This window comes from Sipha flava, unplaced genomic scaffold (assembly GCF_003268045.1).
Source record: "Sipha flava isolate LNK unplaced genomic scaffold, YSA_version1 36_pilon_pilon, whole genome shotgun sequence".
NCBI lineage: Eukaryota > Metazoa > Arthropoda > Insecta > Hemiptera > Aphididae > Sipha > Sipha flava.
Window position 1 is genome coordinate 1,822,477 of NW_020273076.1, and position 26,244 is coordinate 1,848,720.

At 26.4% G+C, this 26,244-nt stretch overlaps 3 protein-coding genes across 7 annotated transcripts; all 3 read left to right on the forward strand.

Annotated features, from left to right (window-relative positions):
- The first annotated feature begins 1,629 nt into the window (after nt 1-1,629).
- LOC112688057 (zinc finger HIT domain-containing protein 2) lies at nt 1,630-7,215 on the forward strand. Its single transcript, XM_025561077.1, has 7 exons — nt 1,630-1,663; nt 1,736-1,953; nt 2,393-2,576; nt 2,637-2,733; nt 6,547-6,756; nt 6,842-7,013; nt 7,073-7,215. The coding sequence occupies exons 1-7, from the start codon at nt 1,638-1,640 to the stop codon at nt 7,213-7,215; spliced, it is 1,050 nt and encodes a 349-aa protein (XP_025416862.1). The 5' UTR covers nt 1,630-1,637.
- A 1,744-nt stretch (nt 7,216-8,959) lies between these two features.
- LOC112687958 (heterogeneous nuclear ribonucleoprotein 87F-like) lies at nt 8,960-14,523 on the forward strand. Of its 2 annotated transcripts, XR_003149035.1 has the most exons (10): nt 8,960-9,213; nt 9,340-9,473; nt 9,718-9,838; nt 9,909-10,116; nt 10,177-10,356; nt 10,687-10,902; nt 10,989-11,093; nt 11,190-11,273; nt 13,491-13,579; nt 14,250-14,523. XR_003149035.1 is itself a non-coding variant. In XM_025560960.1 (9 exons), the coding sequence occupies exons 1-8, from the start codon at nt 9,202-9,204 to the stop codon at nt 11,252-11,254; spliced, it is 1,041 nt and encodes a 346-aa protein (XP_025416745.1). In that variant the 5' UTR covers nt 8,960-9,201; the 3' UTR covers nt 11,255-11,273; nt 11,417-11,651. The 2 variants fall into 2 exon arrangements, 1 of the variants encoding a protein (XP_025416745.1); XM_025560960.1 differs by lacking the exons at nt 13,491-13,579; nt 14,250-14,523 and adding an exon at nt 11,417-11,651.
- A 4,919-nt stretch (nt 14,524-19,442) lies between these two features.
- On the forward strand, nt 19,443-26,107 carry LOC112688025 (heterogeneous nuclear ribonucleoprotein 87F-like). 4 transcript variants are annotated; one of them, XR_003149040.1, is made up of 12 exons: nt 19,443-19,756; nt 19,831-19,982; nt 20,558-20,678; nt 20,781-20,988; nt 21,045-21,197; nt 21,353-21,469; nt 21,537-21,626; nt 22,522-22,566; nt 23,898-23,968; nt 24,062-24,127; nt 24,211-24,360; nt 25,500-26,107. XR_003149040.1 is itself a non-coding variant. In XM_025561036.1 (9 exons), exons 1-8 carry the CDS (start codon nt 19,745-19,747, stop codon nt 22,563-22,565), a joined length of 897 nt encoding a protein of 298 aa, XP_025416821.1. In that variant the 5' UTR covers nt 19,444-19,744; the 3' UTR covers nt 22,566; nt 22,697-22,889. The 4 variants fall into 4 exon arrangements, 2 of the variants coding, with proteins under 2 accessions (XP_025416821.1, XP_025416820.1); XR_003149039.1 differs by having other exon boundaries at nt 19,445-19,756; nt 21,537-21,632; nt 22,525-22,566; nt 25,500-26,106; XM_025561036.1 differs by lacking the exons at nt 23,898-23,968; nt 24,062-24,127; nt 24,211-24,360; nt 25,500-26,107 and adding an exon at nt 22,697-22,889 and having other exon boundaries at nt 19,444-19,756.
- The last annotated feature ends 137 nt before the right edge of the window (nt 26,108-26,244 follow it).

The window sequence follows — 26,244 nt, forward strand, 5'->3', positions numbered from 1 at the left end:
ACTCTTAGGAAGAAAAAATGTCCACCTATCATCCTTAATGAACAAATTCTAGCTGTTGCACCATGCATTCGCTACCTAGGCATCACCATCGATCAACGTCTCACCTGGGCTCCACATATACGTAATAAGCTCTTAATCCTAAACGATCGTTTTCGTCTTCTCCGTTCTCTTCTTACTTCTCATCATATAAAATTATCCACTAAATTATTAATATATAAACTCTACTTAAAACCAATTTGGACGAACGGAATCCAATTATAGGGCTCCGCAAAACCTACAAATGTCAACCGTATCCAGCGTTTCCAGTCCTAAGTCCTCCACGCTATAACCAAAGCACCCTTCTACGTATCAAATCATACATTACATAACGACCTAACCATCTCTCCTGTTAACGATGTAGCTAAGACCTTCTACAAACGTTTTAATTTCAACCTACTAAACCACAAAAATCCTTTAATCAAAGAACTTGCGTCTATAAATATACCCGGCAATCCACAAAAAAGGTTGAAAAGGCGGTGGTGTAGGGACCTTTTAGTCTAAACCAATCTAACTCCTTTTGTTCTTCTTTCTATATTCACCTTTGCTATTTCCACTTATCACATTGTTTAACACTTTTTTTTTAATTATTTTTTTTCTCATCTTTAACTGTAAAATTGCCTTCACGCCATAGTTATCTATTTCATCAATTTCACTTATTGTTCAAACTATGTAACAGATTGTGGAAATATAAATAAAGTAAAAAAAAAATGCGTTTGTGGTTGACTTGTGCATGCGCGTATGAGAATTAATGTGTTCTCGAAATTGCGATAACACGCGCAGCGACTGCATCGGTTTAGAGCCGCGACCTGATATTTTTAAAGTCGACCGAAAAACTAATTTTGTACACATCATAAAATTGTATTGACTATAATAATAATAATATTATAAGCGATAGCGCCACATCACAGTACTATGAAATTATTTTTGTTTGTTGTTTTGTGGATTCCAATTTACAATTATTATACGAGTATAATATTGTATCATATCTCATTCTATTACTATACGGTTATCAAGAGAATTTATGAGTATTATTACAACGTGTTATTGATTCAATTTTTGAACTAGTTGTCTAGACAAAAAAGTTTATTGTAATCATTTATTATTAAAATGAGGTCTATGTGTATCTGAATAACAGTGGCGTAAACTGGGGGTCGCTCAGAGTCACGAGTATCTGTTAACGACTCTAAAAAACCAGTTGTACAGATAAAATGTAACCCTTATTTATGCCACTGCTGAGTAACGTAGTGAGTAAGTAGTGACTATTTTAAATTTTTATTTGTTGAACACAAATATAAAATAAAAGGAATAGCCACGAACAATATATTCTTGTCTCTTCTTGTATTTATTACCGTTAAATCTATTGTCGTAGTAGGTATCATTTTTTATGTATTTTGTGCTACAGCCGGGGTATAGCCAATAACCAATCCATTAATGCTGATTATTGATAATTGATAATACAGAAATTTTTATCACCACGAGGAATGATTCAAGATAGTTGATAGTAGATACGACTCTAAAGTTATTTGTTGATAACTATATAAATATTATTTTAATAATTGCAACTAAAATTATTTTTTAATTATTGATTATTATTTAATATGAATATGGATAAATGTTGTAAGTTGTAAGTATTAATTAATTTAATTTTTCTAGATTATTTCAATTGTTGTTTATTATCCGTGTGTATTTTATAAAGTTGTACAGAAAATCAAGGTAAATATGTTTGTCCAAAATGTGGAGCGCCCTACTGTTCCTTATTGTGTTACAAGTCTTCAACTCATTTGGAGTGTACTGAACAATTTTACAAAGATTGTATTGAAGAAGAACTTAATGTTCAAGATTCAGATGATGCATGCAAAAAAGAAATGATTAATATTCTTAAAAGAGTATATGGAACAAATGATGAAGATTCAGGTAAATATTTAGTATTCTACTTTATTATCATATAATTTAAAATAATAAAAATTAGGTTTAAACTGCATATATAATTTCTTAAATAATATATAATAGATAATTCTTAAAATGTAATTATTTATTTAGGAAACTTTATGAATCTAAATAAATTAAATAGGAAATATGCTTGTTTAACTATATAACAATAAACATTGTTATAAACAATTTTTCAATACTATTTTTGTTCATAAATTTAAAAATTTCAATTTATTCGTGTAAATAGTATAGCTTGTTATTTAATTATATTATTATTGTTTGTAGTAAATTGATATAATCAATCATCATTAAATTTAACTACATTTAGTGCATTTTTAGATTTTTGTTGTATGAATGTAAAATGCATTTACTGTTGTATATAAACTGCATGTGGAAATATAATTAAACATATTATATTACATAGAAAGTGATTCAGATGATGAAGAAATTACAAATCTTGATGAACGGTTGAATGGAATTAATCTAGATGATGCAGAGCAAGTTTGGAGTTCTTTAACGGATTCTGAAAAAGCTGACTTTGAACACCTTGTTAAGTCTGGGGATATCACTAAAATTTTACCTCCGTATACTCCTTGGTGGTGTTTACCGTAAGTAACATTTAGTTATAATAAAAATAATTTTTTTATAAATTCTGAATTTCTTTTTAGAATTGAAAAACAGCTAGTAACTGAAGTTGGAGAAAATATTAATGAAAGCAAGTTTCCATCTTTATTAAAAAATATACCAACATTTTCAATTATTTCAGTAAGTAATTTTCAGTTTATAGCAAAATATTAATAAAAATTAAATAGTCAATTAATTTATTTGTAATAATTAAACAAAATGTTTTAATATATTTACAGTTAAGTTTTTGTGAAAATTTATAAAAAATATATTACTTCATTATTTTAGATTATGAGAAAAAAAAAAATAATAATTGATTTATCCAATATTATATTTTTTCTTTCGCTGTATCTACACGACCGTCTATGATCGGTAACATAATGTAGACCTGACCATGGTTGGTAAGATAAGGAATGCCTGACCATGATGAGTTAAGACAAGAAATACATGAATAAAAAGAGCCTTAATTTGAATATTGGCGGTGTATTTTATTTACTTGTATTATACTTTCTATATATACTTAGTAATTGGCTTGACAAAAATATACTCAAAAATTACCATGCGACTATAATGCACAAACATGCATAGAAAGTCATTTTAGATACAATAAAGGCCAAATTAAAAAAAAACATGACATGGATATCCTCTGTATGAAACTATGACATTGAATTGGAATGTGTTTTGTGTAATTCTTATTAATTGTGGTATGATGTGTCTTGAATTGTATTTAAGTTAAACAAACAGGAATTTATTGATTCTGTACATATTGTAAAGTAATAAATACCAACAATAAATAAGTAATAACTTAATTATTCATAAATCTTACATAAATTTTTGTCATTCGAGTTCCTCATTATTAGGTGTTCAAAAATTCGATAACATGAATATACCTAATAATAAATAATAAGAATAATAAAATTACCAATATACACTACTCAGTGTTACCGAGTGTATGTGAGTTATTGTCTCTAGTCGTGCAATACTTATTTTATCAATCATGATTGGGTGTATATTGTGTTACTTACCATGTTTGGGTCTAAAGACAGCATTTTTCTTTTTAGTTATAAATCTATAACATAAGTTTCATGAAGTTACTTTCTAGATTAGAAATTAGACACAGGCATGGGCGCAAATAGTATTTGAGACTTGGGAGAAAGCTGAAAAATTGTTCATAATCCAGCGCGACTGTAGTGGCGCGAAACTAAGTAAAAAAAAAAAAAAATCGAAGCGGTCACTACCGTAGTATAGTTAGTACATTACACGAGCCAAAGTTTGCCCATTAAAGGTGTGTAAATTTGCCCATTTTCTTTAGCCAAGGCTATAGACCTAATGAATGGACGGATTAGTCCGTTTGTGGTGTCAATAGATCGGGCATGATGTGCAGATTATACCTTTGTTAATTTTGAAAAAAATAGCTGAATACTGCCAAATATATTAGCAAAAAAGTGAAGTATTTTTGATGTAAAAAGATATTGTCCTCGACCGTTTTAGTTATAACAATTCTCGTAGCTGCGCCAGTGATCGTATAGCTCCTCTATGCCGTAAACGTTTTCGTTGCGGTCGTACCCTGAGCAGCGGTTTCCACTAGGGGTGACGGTATTTTTTTTCCCTTCGATATTTCGGTATGATATTTTATACCGGTTTGAGTCAGTATACCGAAAATATCGTTATACCGGTATTTTGATTCGGTATATTCGATATTTTCAATATTATAGATATTCCGCTATTTTCAGTATTAGATTGTATAATATATTTTAGTTATGATTTAATTTATTATTAAAAAGAATAATATATTATAAGATTAATATTATTTAATTAACTTCTTAAAACTACAAAATAATACTGACCCGACGGTCCTACCCGTATCGATATTTGAGATATATTTATTATTTAGTATATAAGTGTTAATATAATATACAAGGCCCATAGTAATTTCTTACTGAAAATTTTGTACAATTTAAAAATAGATTAAAATACTAAATGACCAATTTCGGTGTATCAATATTTTCGATACTTTGGTAATTCGATATTTTCGATATTATCGGTATACCGTTTTTAAAAAATAGACGGTATACTAGTGTACGGTATTCCGGTAATAGACCCCAAATCGTTTTACCGATATACCTAGTTTCCACCATTGCTATATAGGTTTCCTGCGAATTAATTTATCGTATTCGTATTTCTAGTGACATTCTGTACTTGTATATTATACAACTTTTATATATACAATATATAAGTATACTTCTGATTTGATTCAGTAATCAGTGTATTAATGTGTACGTTCATTGTTCATGCGTGTATTCGCCGTCGCGCCATATTATATGAAACCTCGAGTAATTGTTGTATTCCATTGTTGTAGTGGGCCTTGTGGATCGTCAACAATTAATATTAATCATTATTAACTAAATTGTTTACTAAAATTTCTAAAATGGTTTGTAAAGCTTATAAAAATAAAATACGAAAACAAAGAACTGTTTGAAAAAAAAAATACAAATACTATAATAATATCATGTAAGGTTGAAAGTCCAAAAAATAATTCTATCATTATAACCAAAAAAAAAAAATGTGTAAAAAATCGAAAAAAAACTATTTCCATTTATGGAAGCATAGAAAAATGGAAAAATAAATTAAACTTATGATAAAATAATTTAATAAAATAAACTTAGGAGTAAATTAAATATGCTACTTTATAAATCTAGAACTAATATTGATAGAATTTTGAAGTGGGTTCTTCCATACAGAAAACAAAATGTAGTTATTTATCAAAAGACATTAAAAAATCTAGAAGAAATAATAAATAAGAATATTCACCAAACGGCCTAGTATTCCAGCTACTAATGAACTAAACTGTAATTTTCTTAAATTTATATTAGGCAGTTTTATCATTCCAAGTATACAGAACCATTTTAAACAGATACAATATAAAGTTTTAGTTCAATTACCACTTGTAAGTAAATGAGTTGTCTCCATTTCTTCCTATGCAGGTCAAAAAATATGATAAATATATAAATGCGTTAGAAACTATACATTTGTGGGAAAAATTGTTTACATATGATGAATTAACAGAGAATATGAGACAAAAAAATGATCCTATATACTCGTATGCAAACATATTAGAGAAAATTCGAAAAAACGATATCAACCAATCTGCCATAACAACAATAAATTAACGAAAAATTAATTTTAAGATTAATTTAAAAATGCTTATATTATAATAATGGAAAAAATTGAATATAACATTAAATAAACAAACATAATAATGATATAATAATATTATAAACAAATAAATAAATAAATAAAAACATGAAGACCTGCAAATCATATTACATGCTGGTACATAATAATATGTTTTAAAAAAACTACTGATATCCCAACAAAAACACTTCATCGAACTCCGTGTAAAAAATTGTTAAGTCAAAAAAAACTGGTCATCTTCAGCATTATAAAGATGTGATATCATGAATAATTGCTAAGTATACTAAATTAAAAAAAAAAATGTATTCTATCTTAATAATTTATTTACTTTGTGAGGATTTATTTTAATTATAAATTAATAATTAAGACATTTTTACAAAACAAATTTAGTAATATTTCTAATAGAAATTTTTTAAATAATCCAATTACAAACAGACATGTTTATTTGTCAAAATAAATTTTGCAAAGTAAATAAATTAAAATTTTTTTTATTGGAATATATTTTACTATGTACAATATATTTTATAGTGGAATCATTAGATTTTGTTGTGGTTATAGGCTAAGTCTACCTGTTCTTATTTATGCCTATTGACACAGATAGTACTTTGAACATTTTTTTTTTTCAAGAGATACAAAAAACTTAAACTATTATACTACATAATATGTGCATTAAAAACTATAATTTGGTTGTAAAAAAGTATGTTTCTATAATAAATCTATGTGTTAATTAAAACTCCATTTTTTTTTTTTTTTTTTTAGAAAAAGCAACCATCAGTATGTATTCAATGGAATTTAGTTAACATAATAACTGCATATGTGTTTTTGATACGATACTATAATGGTAAACATAAATCTTATTTGTCAGAATTTATTAATGGCATGTATAATTTGTCAACAAATCTATCTGCTAACCAGAATTTTGATTCATATGATACAGCTGTTAAATCTGTTGAAATTTGTATTCAAGAGGTAATTAACATTATTATATTTATTTATTATCTGAGAATACTAACGCCATTGAAATAACTCATAATTTATTTATTACATGTTTTAGCAAGAAATGTTCAAAGGTTTTCAAGAAAGTTTTAGGCTAATAAAATATGATTTGGAAACAATTTTTAATAATGATTTGGATTCCAACTCTAATTACAACATACTATTAGCTTTATCTGATATACATAGTTTAATGACTGAGTATAAAAACAAAAATAAAAATAATTTATCAAGTATGTTGAAAATAGTTTAAATGAATTATTTTATTTTATATTTTTATTTTATTTTCCAGAAAATACAGAACAAGGGGAGTTTAATAGAAAATTTCCAGATGCAAAAGCTAGTTATTCCATCCATGTTGATATTAAAAAAACACGTTTATTATTGAAAAAAATTGAATACTTCTTATCTTGGGCTGAAAATAATAAATTATAAAATTAAACAATGCATAATTCTTTAAAATTATTACATTTTATGTACAATTTGTGTTAGTATTAATATTTGTTATTAACATATTGTTAATAATTAAAAATGTATAAAATAAAATGTTACACACTAACTTTGAGTTGTTAGTTACAACTTATGAAAGATATTTATTATTAGAAGTACAATTTATCAAATTTACATTTATTTTTAATAATAAAAGTAAAAAAAAAGGCTGAAAAGGACTAAGGAAAAAAGTAACAGATGCTACATTGGAATCTAAATTTGACAATTTGCAATTTGCCCAAAAAAAAAAAAAAAAAAATATTAAAAAGACAGTTTAATAATGAAGTTTATATATTTTTAATTGAGATTTTTGATATATTTCTAAAAGTACTGGGAATTAAGCTTGATTATAAATGTATTAATAATTTTAACTTTATTGATACTTATGACCCAATATTTTTATTTATAATCATTTAGTAACAAATAATTGCAAATTATTATGTTAAAAATAATGTATAAATGAATTTCATTGATATTTTAGTATTATATTTAATATAAAAATTATTGCTATTAATAAAATTCTCAAATGAATGTTATAATTACAACATAATCTCAAAAATGTTTATAAAATTATAATTTATAGGTAAAATATGGTTTTACAAGTACAAAATGTTCCAATATCAAATCTTTAAGTATAATCGTTTTTATAATGTTGGTGAAATAATTTATAAGCTATAGAATTTTTCCAGATCTTACTAATTTTGAACAAATAAAATTAATTGAAGTTCATCTAAATTATTGGTTTTCAACCTTTTCAACTCGCGACCCATTTTTCTTATCATATATTTTTTGCAACCCATGTAAAATTCGTTAGCCATGAAAACCAAAAAAAAATGTTTTAGGTAAAGTTAGGTTTAAAATTAAGATTTACTAATAATATTTGTGATACTTAAGAATGTAATAATTTTTAGAGTTTGGCTTTCGCCAAATACTTTTACTATGTTGGATAACATGTATAGGTCGGTGCATATTAAGGTATATTGTGTACACTCCTCAACTTAGTGATTAAACAGAGGTGTCGTGACTCAATCTTAAAACTTACGCGACCCACCGGTTGAAAACCACTGATCTAAATCATTAAGCGTATTTGCATAAAGGCTGTTGTGTCTCTGAAACAAGGGCGTATTTGAGGAGGGGGCGTTATTCGCCCTCCCCCCATGGCTCGTATTTTTCTTGAATATAATACATTGATTTATTTAAAAAATGTAATGTATAAATAATTAAGAATCTAAATTACTAGTCTATCATTATACCAAACAGGAACATAAACTATATATTATTTTTAAGTTTGTATTGAAGAAAAATTAGTTTTGCCCCACCCCCCATGATCTCAACTCAAATACGCCCTTGTTCTAAAATGAATTTTGAATGTGATTTTATTTTGCTCAACCAAATCTAATACTTTACTTCAAATACTTTTTCTATGTGCTGAACCCTCTGTACAATTTAAAATAAAATTACAAATCAATTATTTTTCAATTCAATCTAAAAATTAATTTATATTCATGCGTATTGAACTATTTTCTTTGCCCGCTAGTTTGTCAATTTTATAGAAGACATCTTTGGAAGACATTATAGTCCCGTTATATTTGATTCAGAATAATTATAAAAAGAGAAATTATATTATTTAATTTATGTTGCCTACACTGTGATAAGCGTCCGCGTCATATATCGATCGAGTCTCGACGACTGCATACCGACCACCATCTTGTAATGCCGACGGGGAACAACACTTTTCGTCCTGGGACCGTATTATTGACTTATTTACTGAATAGTTTCTTGACTTTTGTGTTGTGTTCGTGAATCTTTAACTATTATTAATTAATTTTTCATCACATTTATTCGTTTTATATTAGTTACTTTAAGTAAACTACACGTTAATTTGTATTACTGTTTTTGCTTTTGTTCGTGTTACGAATTACTTCATCAGCCATGGGATCAGACGTAAGTGTAACGTGCTAAACGTAAATTAGTATATTATTTGTCGACAAACAATGGTGATGTTTGTATTATATGTTAATATAAAAACGTTCGCGTGTGTCAACTATAACTTGGTTTTTTCTGTTCTAGGAACCAGAACAGTACAGAAAGTTATTCATTGGTGGTTTGAACTATACCACAACTAATGACTCCCTTAAAGATTTTTTCGAGCAGTGGGGTGAAATAGTGGATGTTGTTGTCATGAAAGACCCTCAAACTAAAAGGTATTCGTTTGTAATATAATAATTTGTGATGAGTGTTGTTTGAATACTGAAAGCGTGGAATAATTACAATTAACAGCAGATATAATTTTGTGGCTCTCGTGATTATAAGATGGCCTATAAAAGTGCCATCCCCCATCTAACAGTGTCAATATTTCACTATCTTATCCTGAGTTTTTATTGTTATATAGTTGTTACTTATGTATTTTTAACAATAACTATATATTTAATTGTTAATTATTTATAGATCTCGAGGATTTGGATTTATTACTTATTCACAGTCGTCAATGGTGGACCAAGCCATGTCAAATAGACCTCATAAAATTGATGGTCGTGAAGTGGAAACCAAACGTGCTGTTCCACGTGATGTATGAAGATATTACTTACAGAATATTTCTATAATAATATCTCAAATTAAAAATTAAATTTTTATTTTAGGATATTGATAAACCTGATATTGCTGCTACTGTCAAAAAAATGTTTGTATCTGGTATTAAAGAACAATCAGAATCTGATCTTCTTGATTATTTTGGCAAGTTTGGAAATATCACTAATGTTACTATAGTAACTGATAAAGATTCTGGCCAAAAAAAAGGCTTTGGTTTCATTGAATATGATGATACAGATTCTGTTGACAAAGCTGTTTGTAAGTAACTTTACTATTTAAATTTGAATTATTTTACATTATTGTATTGTATTTATTTAGTGATTAAAAGTCATCAAGTTGCTGGAGGAAAATTAGATGTGAAGAAAGCTATTAGCCGTAGTGATGGTGGTGGCGGTGGCCGTGGAGGACGAGGTGGTCGTGGTGGTGGAGGAAGTGGCAACAGGAATAACTGGGGTGCCAATCCTAGAAACGATCAGTGGGGTGGTGGACACCATAATAGTAATTATAATTTTTATTAACCTACAGTTTATTTTCATAAATTTTATTTATAAGGTATCCAAATTGTATTGATTATAATTTATAAATTCTATTGCTATTTATGTTATATTTACTGATTCATTTACAAATATCTTTAAATTTTCTAATCAAAACATAGTGATGTTACTTAATGAATTTTAATAATTTGTAACGTTTATAATTTATTTTGTCACGTACATATATATTTGGAATTGTAATTTTAAAATTATATAATAGCTTATGGACTGAAATAAAAATAATATTAATTGTTTTAAAATGTTATTAATAAAATTATATAATTTTGTTTTTAAGGATCAAATGGCGGTGGTGGTTATGGAAATTCTGGAATGGGTGGAGGTTATGGATCTGGTGGAGGAGGGTATGGTGGCAACGCAGGTGGATACAATTCTAACTCTGGTGGAGCATGGCAAGGAGGTGGTGCTCCTCAAAGTTGGGGCAACAATAATCCAGCCTGGGGCAATCAAGGAGGTGGCGGTGGAGATGGTTGGGGAAATTCACAACAACCAAGTAAGGGTTTGAGATGTTTTAATACAGAACAATCTGTTATGTTAGTTTTGTTTTAATTTCTATTTAATTCAATATTTATATTATAGGTAACAATTGGGGAGGTCCTAATCAAAGTTATGGTGGTGGCGGTGGCCCAATGAGGTCAAACTATACCTCTAACAACCGTTCTACACCTTATGGAAACCCAGGTAGTTGTATTTATTACATAACTATAGTTATTTAATTTGTTTTTTTTTTGATTAAATATTTATTGTTTTCATTAATTAACTAATCAATTTATGATTTAGGAGCTGGTAATGTTAATACTGGTAATGCTGGTGGCTATGGTCAAAATCCTGGTCGGCGATATTAAAAACTTTCTCACCTTAAAGGTATTCAAAGTTAATATTTTATCATAAATATAGATATTGCATCCCAATATAATTTCTGATATATAACAATAATATATTGAAATAATTTTAGGATTTTAATTAAAAATGGTTTTTTTTTTTTTTTTATTTTTGAAAATTGTTAGGCAGGATCCGAGGAGGCAGTCTGTTAGGCAGTAAAAACAAAAATAGGAAACCCATACCGGTTATTTCTATGTATAATTTTAAACCACTCATGAGTTGGGTATTAATGACACAAGAACCAGTCATTTGAAAAACATTCTCATCCTCGTCTACTGCACATTCAGTTTATTTAATTATCTAATAAGTACAATGACGTGTTTTGTATTGGTAATATACTTTTTATATTTCTCAACTATATTTTTTCTTTTGTATTTTTATTTGAAGCTTTACCTAAGTATTTGACGTCTTTTCATCAATTTTGTGTGAGGAAATTGTGTTCACAATTTTATATTAAGACAGTTAATTAGGATTTAGGTTACTTAATAATTAATATTATACATATTTTCATTACTATAAGTTAAAATATTAATGTATATTATTCATTCTACTTTTGCATCATATACAATTGAATTAAAGATTATAAGTTTTTATTTTTTCCCAAATTGTTTTGAATTCAAGACTATTGTTCTTTCAAATTTTTCTTGCAATAGTAATGTTAATAATAATAATACTTATTATAATAAACTATATAAAAACTAATTAAATTATGTTTATACATCTTATTTAGGCATTTGTATAGAATTAAATTGGGTAACACTAATTTATTAATTTTATGTATCAACATTAAACTTTTATTATATCAGTGTATGTAATTGGTGTTAAATATGCTTCTTGTGTGGTAAAAATACAAATATTAATAAATATATTTCTGATTTTATTTAAATAGTATTTGGTTTTTTAACAGTATTAAAAAAAAAATGTTTAATAGTTATTGAAAACAAATGTTAAATTTGTTTTTAGTCTAGATACATTGTGTAACGAAAAACCCAACAAAAATTATACAAAGATATTATTTCTAATTTCTTTTTTATAGGTAAGGTGTTGCATTTTAAATATCTTATTAGTCAATAAATTATTTGTGTATCTGTATGGATATTTATAATATATAAATAGTATATATTTTCTTATGGTATCCTTGACATTTTTTTCGTCTTCTAGGGATATTTCATAATTTTATCGTTAAGTAACAAATGGATTTGGTTGGTATAAATATGAAAATTCAAAGTAGTTTTGAGTTGCATAGCAATTTGAATAATAACAAAAAGTATTTTAAAGTTTAGTTTAAGTTACTAGATAGTAATGACTTTTATAAATACCAGAACATATTATTTTGTTATGTGAATTTTATAATTCTGTAATTTTAATTTTGATAAGATAATTGTTAATATAGTTAAGACAATAAAAAGAAAAACTATTTTTAAGTTTATTCATACTATTCATACATTGAAATTATGAAACAAAATTTATACTATTGCATCAACTAAAAAAAAAAAAATCATATTTTACTGTTAATTTTTTTTTTATGTTGCAAATGTTGCCTTTATTCTGTTAGTTAAATAGTTAAATTTAGTCACCACCATTATAACTGTTAATTCTTGTATTTTATACTTATTTTTTTGGTAAGCATTTCATCACAATAATTGAATACTATTAATATCCAATAGAGTTTAAATTATTAACATATTTTTATGTGCAAGTTATTGAAAATAGAAATTGAATTTTAATTTGTTAAGTGTAGGTTTATTAAATATGGTCCATAGGAATGTTAGCCTTATGCTTAGGGCTTATGCTGTCGGAAAATGCATATAAAGCTTTCATCATCCACATAGGTGATTCAATTTAGGGCAGCAAACCTCGATTGTGAATCGTAGGTAGGTCATCCATACACTAAAGGTAAACTGTTTGATTTTCCTGTAGGGTTATTATATATGCTTATTTTTCTTACCAGAATGGATTCATACTTAGCAACAAATTTTGGCATTATTTCGCCTCACAAATATAAATCTCATAAGATACTTAATTTAGGTAGTAATTAATTAATATAAAGTATATGTTTAAAGTCGTTGATATAACTTAAGTCAACCTGAATCCTCCAAAATTTGTTGCATAATAGGGGATCTAAGGAAATTCTCAAATTTATTTATAGAATTACTGTTTTTTATTACCTTTAAAAATATGCTTTTTTTTTTTTATCAGGTTGATCAACAATTGAATATCATGAAAAATCAGTGTGAAGTGCATTCATCGTGTATGCTCCTTTTATATGTATGATGAATACATGAGAAGTAAGGAATCAATTATGAATTTTTCATTGAAATGTGTTAAGTTAAATTTTGCTCAAATTCAGAATTTAATTTAGTTAAATTTTCCCATAGCATTTAAAATATACTATTGTTACAATTTATATATGTTTTGTACCCTGCAAACTAAATTCTAGTGATAAATATTTGCAAAGATTTTTTAGACAACAAATATGCATTATAATTAAAAACTAAAATATTTGGTAAACCAATGTATTCAGGTAGCTGCTATTTTGTTATGAATATAGTTTTCTCAAGTTACTTCCATCTCTTAATTATATATTGATTGAAAAGAGTTGAGTTGTGCAACTTTTAATTCAGGTGTATAAATCTATATTTAATAAATAAATATGTAATTATAAGTTTGAGAAATATCAAATCTTCCAAAACTTTTTATTGAAATACTTTGTTATCTTAAACTACTGGACATAAAAGTTTAAATGAACTCCCAAACTACTATTTAACAGATTTTTAGAAATGTCTCATAAAATTCTAAAAACTTATTTATGAAGCATTATATATATTATCAATAAATGAAATAATTTACCGACATAATCTATATTCTTCATAACAATAATATTTCATGATATTTATTGTAGAATAAATGTATTAATTTTATTTTTTCATTATAAATAATTTTAAATTATTTGTCTAGCAATAGTGAAAAAGAAAAAGACTACTTTGAATCACGATCATTTTCATATTAAGGTGACAACCTAACCTAAGCGTCACATCACAGAAGAACTCGAGGCCTCAAGCTCTTTAAATTTGAGAAGCTTGAAATAATACTGAACAGTGAATTTACCAGTTATGGTTGCAAACCTAATGTGAACATTCATGAAGATAGAAGAAACCATGAATGGTATATTAAAAATGCATTGATGACATTTTGTTTTGTTTTTATTTAAATAAAAAAAAAAAAAACAATTTTTCAATTTTTTTTTTCTTTTAGCATTAAATTAATCTTGATACATTTGGATATACTGTTATGGACATACATAAATGTAGGTCCTTATTAACATCATACTGAGGGACCACGCAATGAACATTAAAACTATTATCACATGTTAAAATAGCTTTTACTACAAATTTATGATGAACAAATAAAAATTTGGCTATGTGATTTCTATATTCTCGAATTCTCGAAGCTAACTATTTAAGTATAATAATAAGTATCAAATTAATTAAAATGTATTTAAGCGGACTGGTATACTGAACATATATAGTATAGAGCAGGGAGGCAAACCTTTTGAACACTGCATGCCCAAAATTACCTTTTTTTTTTTATAGAGCATGAAAAAAATATTAAAAATATAATTTGTTATAACTTGATTATTTAATTAATGTATTAGTATAAAAAGGTTAGTTTAGATACATAATAATATTGCTTTGTTCATTATTTATATTATATTATAGGTACTATAATATTATATATTTTATGATATATATTAGTAAGAATTGGATTTGCCATCCCTGATAAAAAGCAACTAAATTACGAGTAGTTTGTCCGGAATAGAAAATGTCACTTGAAAACCCCATAATAATATACAAGGACGGGGTGTATGTAAAGGGGTATGAAACAAACCTAGAGTAAAATGAACCTTTTCTAAATAATTAAATGTTTTGTACTTTGAGTATTCACAATAAATAAAAGTTTTTAACTTAAATTGAGTAGTTATTTGAAACATCACAATACACATCTGACGTCAAAACGTTTGAACTGATGACACAACAATATGATAGATCAGTGGTTCCCAAACTTGAATGGCGCTGCAGACTACGGTTTATTATTTCATAAGTAATAGCGTTGATTATATATTACTATTATATAATCAATAATAATAGTCAAGTCCGTGGTCGACTACTGCTGATTGTTCATAAATCTTCGTAAAAATGTATGTATGAGTACATAGTTTTTTTTTGCCGGCAATTGTTTCCTAATATAAATAATAATAATAATTAAATTCCAACTATTCTGATAGTATATTTTCCAATTACAAATCCATTAATCTAATCTATTCAAAAATCTGTAGATGGTTACAATTTTATCGACGCCCATATGGTGTATAAACCATATAATGATAATTGTCAATAGTTGACAGACGCATTAAGCTGCGTCCTTAGTAGAATAGAATAGGCCTACACGACCAAAGCAACCGAACGCCTATGTATCCACGTTCGGCGTTGGCTGTGTTTAGATGTAAGAACATTGGCTGTCTAAACTCATTCCGAATTCGTTGTTAATCCGCGTTTGGAAGCCTTCGCTGGTTAAAACTGCGAACGCACACAATTTATTTTATACATCCGATCGGACCACATATTGACGAAACCAAAATATCAATAAATCGTATCTAAACTGATAACAAATTCCTTTGATGTACTGCTCCCCGAGCGAAGGCACATTCGCCGTTGTCGTTTGTTCGATCGCGCTGTCAACATCTAGACCAACATCACCGAATAAGGTTGTGCCTTCGGTACCCTTGGTCGTTTAGTCTGGACGCGGCTTTATATCATAGTAAAATAAATGGTAAACGTCTATAAACTTTAAGGTCTTTAACTATAAATATAAATAACACCATTCATATGAAATATTAGATAGGAGGTTATTGAAAGATACCATTTGCTTTAAAATAATATTATTCAATAGTGCTGAGCAATCCTTTAGAATGCTTTTAAGAATAAAAAACTTTTATCGGTCCTGTTTTACACAGACAAGAGTTTCCGCATTAACAACTCTTTGCTTAGAATCAGCGTTAGCAGGTCAGATTAATTTTATAATAGTCATTGACTCATTTGCATCTTAAAAAGCAAGGAAAGCTAATTTGAAATAACTTTATATTATATTACGTTAAACATAAGATAAATACAAATTCATTAAAAATAAGAAAATATTTATATAATAAAAATTAAAAAATGTCTGTAAATAATTGATTTATAATATTTTTGAGTAGTTTTTTTTAAATGATTTATTCCACACCATTTATATTCATACTATTTTACTCAGTTACCTGACAAATGTAATTTAGGCAGTCAAAAATAATGGTGCCCTTAAGATATACCTCTCGGGCACGGGTTTCTCTCTCCACGGCGCTGCCTATTGATACTAGTGTCGTGTAATTAAAATAGTTAATAAATATTAATGCAAGATTGATTATTGATTAAGACTTGATAAGAAAGATCCTAGGTGTATTGTGACTGGTGATGATTGGATAGTGGGTACTGTCAAGAAGTCGGTAGTATTAATATTTTAAAAGTTAGTGAATAATAAGTAGTTACCATTTAATAATTTATAATGTTTATTTTGTAAGTTATGATAACCAGGGCCGTCCCGAAAGGGGGTCTTGGAGGGGATGTCTCAACTCCCCCTCTACGAAAACACCAGTCGGATTTGTTTCATTAAAGCCTAGAAGGACCTAATTTTACTTATGGAAAACATAAATTACATGTTTCGTAATACAGTGTATACACGAATAAAATTTATAGAACTACTTATTATACAATATAAAATATTATTATTATTATATATATATATATATATATATATATATATATATATATATATATATATATAATTAAATTGTCAATTTTAAGAACGTGCGACACTGACATATATAAACATGTTAAAAAGTAAAAATACGACTACATATAGTAATTATACTACATACTATATTTGCACTATACATTCTATTGGCTATTAACAATAACGCGTTGCTATGACGTTATAAAATTTAATTTTTTAACTAATAATAGTTCCTACGAATTATTTGTCACATCATCAACGGAGTTTTAAGTGAACACTTATAATTTTCTTCAAAAGTTTCATTATTAGTTTAAAGATTCAAGTTCAAGCAGTTTTAACTTAACAGTTAGGGAACTATTTTTGCAATATCGCTGATCAGTAGTCGATTTGTCAACTTTTGAAATAGCGGGTTTGCCAGTTACCGGAGATAGTCTATGCAGACGTCCAGGGGCGGATTGGCAATTATTTTCGGCCCAGGAAATATGAAACAAACCGGCCCATGAACCGCATATTAAACTATTTTACTCCTCCCCATCCCAAAAAAATGCTTTATTATGCATTAATTTCAAAATTTGTTTAGTTTCACCCCTAAATTAGTAAAATCTACAATAACTTTTCTATAATTAAAGCTATAATAGTTTTGGGTAAGTCACATAATTAACCAGTTAAAACTTGAACTGAATTTTGATCTTAATACATCTTTAATTTTATTTTTATTTGTTTAACGATTTTTATTTATTTTACAAAATAAAACTTTTTTTTGGTAATTACATATAATAATCTATAATAATCTAAAGCAGCCCAAACAAGGACCGGCCCATCGGGAAGATTCCCGATTTCCCGATAGGCCAATTCGCTCCTGTAGATGTCTATCGAGCAGATAGTTTCACCATGTAAAAATATTAACTCTTTTCTTACCCTTTTTAAACCTACATTATGAAATATTAAAAAAAAAAATATTTTTAAGAATTAAAAAATATTTAAAAGAAAAAAAATTAAAAAAATATATTTGTTTTGTTTGTTGTTTTATTTTTATCTTTATATCGCACGCATAAGCTTATTGTACCAATACATTGAACAGATTGCATATTATCTTAGTACAATTTAAAAAAAAACAAAAAATTGAAGAAAATTGTGAAAACAATTATTTTTGTAATTTATGAAAAATTTACTTAAGTTTTATAAACCTTATTCTTAAATGAATTATTGGAAATTGCCGGACACAATTTCACAAGATCACCTTTTTCATTCTAGTATATTATACTTATAGGCATGTGGATAACTGTATTTCAGAGGTGTCTAATATACTTTTGGGCCTTATCTTAACAAAACGTATAAGTATATTTAAAAAATTATAATTTATAAATAGCTAAATAAACATAAATAAATTTTTTTATTCAAGATTGTGTTAATTAGTCCCAATTAATATGCATTTCTTTAATCTAGTACATTTATTATATTATTATTATTATATATTGTATTATATTTATTAGATAGCTATAATTATTTTGATTTGTGTTTTTATAGTCAATTTCAGCTTTTATATTATTTTATTTAGTTTTTACACGAAAATTTAGTTTGTTTACGAAATATAATTTATTTTTTAATAAACATTTTAGAATAAATTACATTTAATTTAAACAATATAGTTAAATACGAATATCTTACTCTTAGACTTAAATTTTAGAGGCCCCATTTACAATATTTCGAAGAATGCCCTGGCACAATCGGCACCCCTCGTGGACACACTTATGATTATACTCTGGTAACTGACCATTTTGATTTTGCAAGTATAATTTTAACTATGATAGAAAGGTTCATCCAAATTAAAAATCCTTTATCTGCTGCAATGTCATCACTTCCACGAGCTCCAAATCGCTTAACTGCAAACGAATGGGATTTGATAACAGATTGTGCTCCAATTTTAAAACCATTCGAATATAAGACGACTGAATTATCCGGAGAAAAATACCCAACTTTATCTTTAATAATACCACTTATAAGAGGACTTCAACATACGGTTAGAAATTTAAGACCAGAAACTGATGCCGGTATTTACTAAAAAATAGTTTAGTAGCTATCATCGCGAGGCGGTTAGGATCTCTAGAAAAAGATAAAATTGTCTCAAAATCAACTTTATTAGATCCTAAATTTATATATTAATTTTAAATTTATCGTACATTGGGTAACAATTATTATTATTCTGTGGTCACACTGATTATAGTTTCATCGGCTTGGAACTATTTTGGTTTGTTGTAAGTTATAGGCGTCACTGTCTGCCTCAGCGTCGGCGGTCATCTTATCACAATTCTACGCCCGTCGGGCAACCTGTATGGATTTATATCTTGCTTCCTGATAATACTATGTACTTAGTGCGGTTTGAAGTCTTCGTTTCGTTTTTTCTTGGTAATTTCGTAGCCTATTAATGCTATAGTAATTTTCTTCGGGTATACGTTGTATAAACAATTTCAACCCAGAACTAATTAATTGTTATTATATTTGTATTATTAATGTTTGATAATAACTAACATTGTATAACACTTGTTATTATTTGGAGTCTTCCTGTCTTAACTGTCACAGTACTCACAATATTTTACATTTCTTATTGAAATTTCTTGATATCTAACAAAATGAGTGTATCGGTAAGAATATAATTTTGGTATATTGCTTTTGTATATAATATTTTTATTTGATTTTTTAACCATATTTTTAATAGGGTGAAAATACTACTGAAGAACTAGAACAGTTCAGAAAATTATTCATAGGCGGACTTAATTATACAACTACAAATGATTCGTTAAAAGAATTTTTTGAAAAATGGGGTGAAATTGTTGATGTAGTTGTTATGAAAGATCCGGTGACTAAAAGGTTAGAATAATTATATAAAAATTATTATTGATACTATTAATTTGAGTATTATTATATATTTATATTGAATAAATATTTGATACATTACCATAAAAAATATTTATTCATATTTATACTGAATTTTTTTTATTATTAAATGAGTTAATTTAACATATTTGTAAAATTTAGATTTTCCTATATAAGTATGAAAATTTTTGCAGATTGATAAATATCATTGTATTACATTTGATCGTATTTTAAAATAATAATGATTTTTTTCTTGTCTCTTTTGAAACTTAAATAATTTATAACTAAGTATTTAAGTAATTACTAATTTGTTTAAGATTTTATTAATTCTTTATGGAACAGTTGAGTACAATTTTTATCAAAATAGAATCATAAAAGATCTATCGAATATTTAAGCAGATTTCTTAGTTTTTCAAAAAGTAAAATTATTTTTCGCTAGATTACAAGATCTTTTCCAGCAAAGATTCTGATTATACAAAGTCAATCTTATACATTTAAATGCTCCATTGTATAACTGTAAAGTTATCCTTTCTGTTTATTTTAATAAAATTTGAATATTTATCATTTAGATCACGAGGTTTTGGTTTTATTACATACTCAAAATCATCCATGGTTGATGATGCTATGGCAAATAGACCACATAAAATTGATGGCCGTGAAGTAGAAACAAAACGTGCTGTGCCCCGTGATGTAAGCATTTAATTAATCGACTGTGTACATTCAAATAATTCAAATCAAAATTTATTTATTTTATAATTCACTGTACTTTATAAATTGTATATTTAATTATAGGATATAGATAAACCTGATATAGCATGGACTGTAAAAAAAATGTTTGTTTCTGGAATTAAAGAACAAACAGAGGAAGAACTACGAGAATATTTTGGTCAGTATGGTAATATACTTAACTTACAAATTGTAACCGACAAAGAAACTGGACAGCGTAAAGGTTTTGGATTCATTGAATTTGATGATTCAGATGCAGTTGATAAAGCTGTGTGTAAGTATTATATCATAATTTTGTTTTAAAAATTATTTAACAAAATTCATTTATAGTGATTAAAAGCCATGAAGTTTGTGGTAATAAATTAGAAGTTAAGAAAGCTGTGAGTAAAGATGTAGCTTCAGCAGCTAGAGGTCATAGAGGTGGTCGTGGTATTGGTAGTGGAAGAGGACAAGCTTGGAGAGGCCATAACAATAACTGGGGAGGTATGTGTATTACATTAATTTATTTAATATTTATAATAAGTAATTAAATTATAATTTTAAAATATATTAGTATTCTGTGTGATTTTATTAGTTCTTAAAAATTATAATAAACTGATAATTATAAATTAACTTATATTCATTTATTTTAATTTCAGGTAATAGTTTTGGGGGTTATGGTGGCGGAAGCAGTGGTGGTTGGGCTCAAGGTGGCCCTCAAGGTTGGAATAATGTTTGGGGTAGTCAATCTAACCAACGAGGTTGGGGTAATGGAGGTATCTATATTGGTTATAATTAATTTAATTTTTTTATTAAAATTTAATTCATATGTTTCATTTGTAGGAGGAAATTGGGGAGGAAGTCAAAGTGGATATGGTGGAGGACCAATGCGAGGAAATTTTGGTAACAACAGGGCTGTGCCATATCACACAGGTCGAGGTAATATTTTTAGTTTAATTCCTTTTTATATATTTTAATGTTTTAACCATAAACCCTTAACCCGCTGTTAGTCGCATCATGGTCAAAATGACCGCACTCAAATATTATGATTTTTGCAGAATTTATTCTTCAACATATGTAATTAACACTTTTTATACCTTTTAAAAAACTCATTAGCTATTATTATATATTAAAAACTATGAATTTGAACAATTATTTCCAAAAATAAATAATATTGAACAATGATATATTTAATTGCGGTCCTATAAACCAACCCGCGACTCATCATATTCCGAGAACCAATATCATTTCAACATCTACATTTTATAAACTTTATAAACATATTACAACATGAAGCTGGATCATCCTGTGAAGGAAGATGCTATTATTGCGACAGAAAAAAAAAAAATAGAAAAACAAAAACTCAATGTAAAACCTGCGAAAATTAAATTTGCAAAGAGCATACAGTAACGTATTCATAATTCTTCCAACAATCAGATTTATGGAGCAGTATAGATAAATAAAAAAATTAACCAAATCAACTTTTTAAGTATAATATTATATTCTATTATATTTCATATATATTTTTTTTTATTGTACACAAAAAAAAATCATTTTGTTTGTAAAAATACATGAAATAAGTATAAAATATTTTTTTTTAGAACTAACAAATTTTGTGTAAATTTTCTTGCGTATTGATAATAATTAAATATTAATAAAATTAATAGATTGTAGAAAATAATATTAGTGTATAAAATTATAGTGCGGTCAAAAAGATAGCAGCGCGACTAACGGCATAAAATATGCTCGCGCGACTAACGTCGGTTTAATAACAGCACAATCAGTATTTAAGTTCAGTTTTTTAATATTAAATTTTAATGTTTTGTAGGAGGTGGGGGTAATTTTCATCAAAACTCAAGAGGACGGTATTAAAGTAAGTATTATAAACTTCATATTAAAATTAATTGTAAATTTATTAAATATAATTATTAGCTCGAGTAAAATTAATACTGAGGTTTTTTGTGATTTTCATGCATAATGATTATTTTTTTCTATCTTGTTAGGCAGGTTGCTGAAACGAGGCTGGTAGGAATCAATAACCATCAAATTTATCTTCTTCAACTTTTGGGTATTGAACTATTCAAATGATGGGTTTTTCAAACAAAACTAACTGCTCTTCAAATGATACTTATTGCCATTTAAAAATCACTAAATTATGATAGTACAATATTTGTTTTTCATGTTCGTTATGATTTAAAATTTAGGTGAAATAAGTTAAAAACATTTTATATACCTATATCTATACGTACATATATATTTTTTATATAATTCATTATTGTTTTATTCCAATATAATTTTTTATTTGATTTTACTGATTGATTGAAATTTAATGCATTTCATTTAAAGGTGTATAATTTTTGTGTAATTATATATTATATTATAAAATAAAAATTACCCTTACCTATTCAGGGACCTCTATGCAATTGTTGTTGACTCAATATTTTTTAATAGTTTTAATACAATTTTTATTGGAAGAATCATTTTCTGTTTTGTAATAATAATTATAGTAGGCATAATTTCTACTATAATGGATTAAAAATCGTAAGTAGTATGTTGTTATATTCTAAAATTCTGTTATAGTTTATTAATGGCATTATATCCTAGTATATTTTATTCTAATCGTATAAAAGTGAAATCTCTATATAATTCAACAGATTTTTATAAATTACATCTTTTCTTATTCACTGAATATGTATATAAATTTAAATAATCTTATTATATACTCCATGATCTCAATGAATATTTGTTCCGGTACCATTGATTTATTTTATATAGAGATTTCACTATATGAATCGATGATTATAGATTGTGGGTACAAGATAAGTTAGGCATATAATTCAGACCAACATTATTGAGACTCTTATCATCAGCATAGGACTTAGGTCCCTGGTTCAAAGATAGTAAGTTTTTTAGGTAGGTTGGAAATTTATAAATTATTTATTTACTAAATAACAAGTATTATGATGTATAATCAAAGACAGTTTGTATATATTTTATAAATAAAATGGTTATAGTCAAATTAAAAATATGAAATTTCATATATTCTTAATTTTTTTTTTAAAATATTCATTAATATTTAAAATAATTTTGTACCTAAGACCTAATTCTACATCAATTTTACATATTTTATATTTAGCCAATGATTATACTTATATGTATGATAATTAAATTGTTTTAATATTTATTTTATTTTATTTTTGATAGAATCTGTTTAGACTCGATCTTCAAAAAGTACAATGAATTATTGTTTTTAATGATTGGTGAAATTATTAAAGGTAATAATTTATATTATTTTAGTCAATTAATAAAATTTAATTTAATAATTGAAATGAAATAATTTATTATTTCATTTAAATTCATATTTTTAGTGGTCATGGAATAATTGATTGATGAATTGAAAAATTATTGAAACTTCATAATTTGAATTAATGATGGTTAGTATAATTTTGTATTAATATTTATAATCAATTTTTCTTTTGACTATTTTAAATAATTATAGTGTAACTGACTTTTTTAGTTTTGAATATATAAAGAAAAGACTTAGTTACGAATTGAACCTTACTCACTATCCAGATGCATGTAATAACAAGTTGTTAGCAAAGAGAAAATTTATGTTATTTGTTTTGTTTATTTTACTGCTTTAAATAATTGAAGAGAATGCATAAAGGTAAAAATGGTAGTATATTATAATCATATTTAAATTATTTGTTTAAATTTACAGTTGTAAATAATATTATTGTCAATTTTTATATTATCAAATTTTACTAAAAATAATTGGTTTATCATTTAATTGTTAAATAAAATCAAAAAAATTGTTTTAAAAATGAATTAAAATTATTTAAATTTGTTTAATTAATTAATTCAAATTTTACCATTTGAGATATTTGAGTAAAAAACCCTGTTAAAATAATGTAAATGTTTTGTTCTTATTGCAGTGCACTTAATTTAATTTTTCAACAATTCTTATGAAAGCACTCGAAACATTGTAAAACTGTAGATAATCTGTTGAAAAATATGATATAGTTAATAAAATAAAATTTTAACTCATTATCAATTGGATAGGTTTCAAGATAAGACCAAACTTTATAAAAAAACATAATTGTTTAAAAAATTAAAGGGATTCATATTTGAACTCAAAAATAGGTGGTATAATTCAAAATAATTATTTTTTGACACACATACAATGAAAAATGAATATAAAAATTTTAAATTTTCGAAATTAAATGCAAGTTTAATGTAAGCCCTATTAATTTAAGTCCTTAATGTAGTAAGAAAAACTCGAATTAAATAAATAGTAATGCATTCGTAATATTTCTTGTCACTGTTTTCCTTAAACACATGTATACATAAATTATTTAAAAAATTATGATTTATTATTAACTTACATTTCATTAATTCAATATATTTCTATAAATATACCATTTATTTATATATTCATTTACGAGTACTAACCATTTATTATATTTTTTTTATTATTAAATATATTTTATCTACAAAAGCAAATTTAGAATTTGCGACTTGTGATCATTGGTATGCTGACGGAAAATTTTCCTCATCCCCTCACTATTCTCGCATCTTTATACTATTCATGGAGTTACATTTTTCACTTTCTAACCGTTTGTCTATACACTGCTGCCTGATAAAACTCGAGCAACTTACACAACATTTCTGACCACACTAGAAGAACTAAACACATCATTAAAACCTAGTACATTAATGATAGACTTCAAGGAAGCAGTTTAAAAATTCGTCACTAAAGTTTTTCTGAAATGTCTAGTGATATGCTCTTTCTTTCATTTTTTCCAGTCAATATGTCGTCACATTCAATCTCCATCTTTGCAACAGCGATATATGAACGATTCTGAATTTGCACTAAAAATTCGTCAAATAACAGCTCTTGCGTTTATTCCAGAGGAGGTTATGAAAAAAGCGTTTCAAACTTTGATTGAATGTGAATTTTACTAAAATAATGAAACAGAACTTTTTCCTCTTCTCAGTAATCTTGAGGATACTTGGCTGGAACGTCTAGATAGACGTGGACGTCGGCGCAGTCCTCTATTTCCTCTGTCTATGTGGAATTGTTTCACTTATGTGGTAAATCTACCTCAAACAAATAATGGCGTTGAAGAATGACACAATATTTTATTCTCACCTGCAAGCTACACATCCTTCTATTTGGAAAGTAATTAACACATTTAAACAATACGAAAATCTAACGAGGGTAAAGATAGAAAGTTTTATTCAGAGGAAGGAAAATGCATCTCTGAAGAAATTTTATCAAATATTAAATTCAAGAATATAGTCTACTTGTTCTAAATTCCAAAACACCAACACTCAACTACTTACGTGGCATTGCTCACAATTTGCAATTCAATGTATAAAATTTAATTGAATGAAAGAAGTAAAATAAATTAGTAAAATTATTAAATATGCAATATAATATAATGTTAATAACAAAGTCTATATTATATGAAACTGCGATAAAATATAAATAAATGAATGTAAAATAGTAAAAATAAAAAATATCTACGTTTTAAACACGCCTATTTGA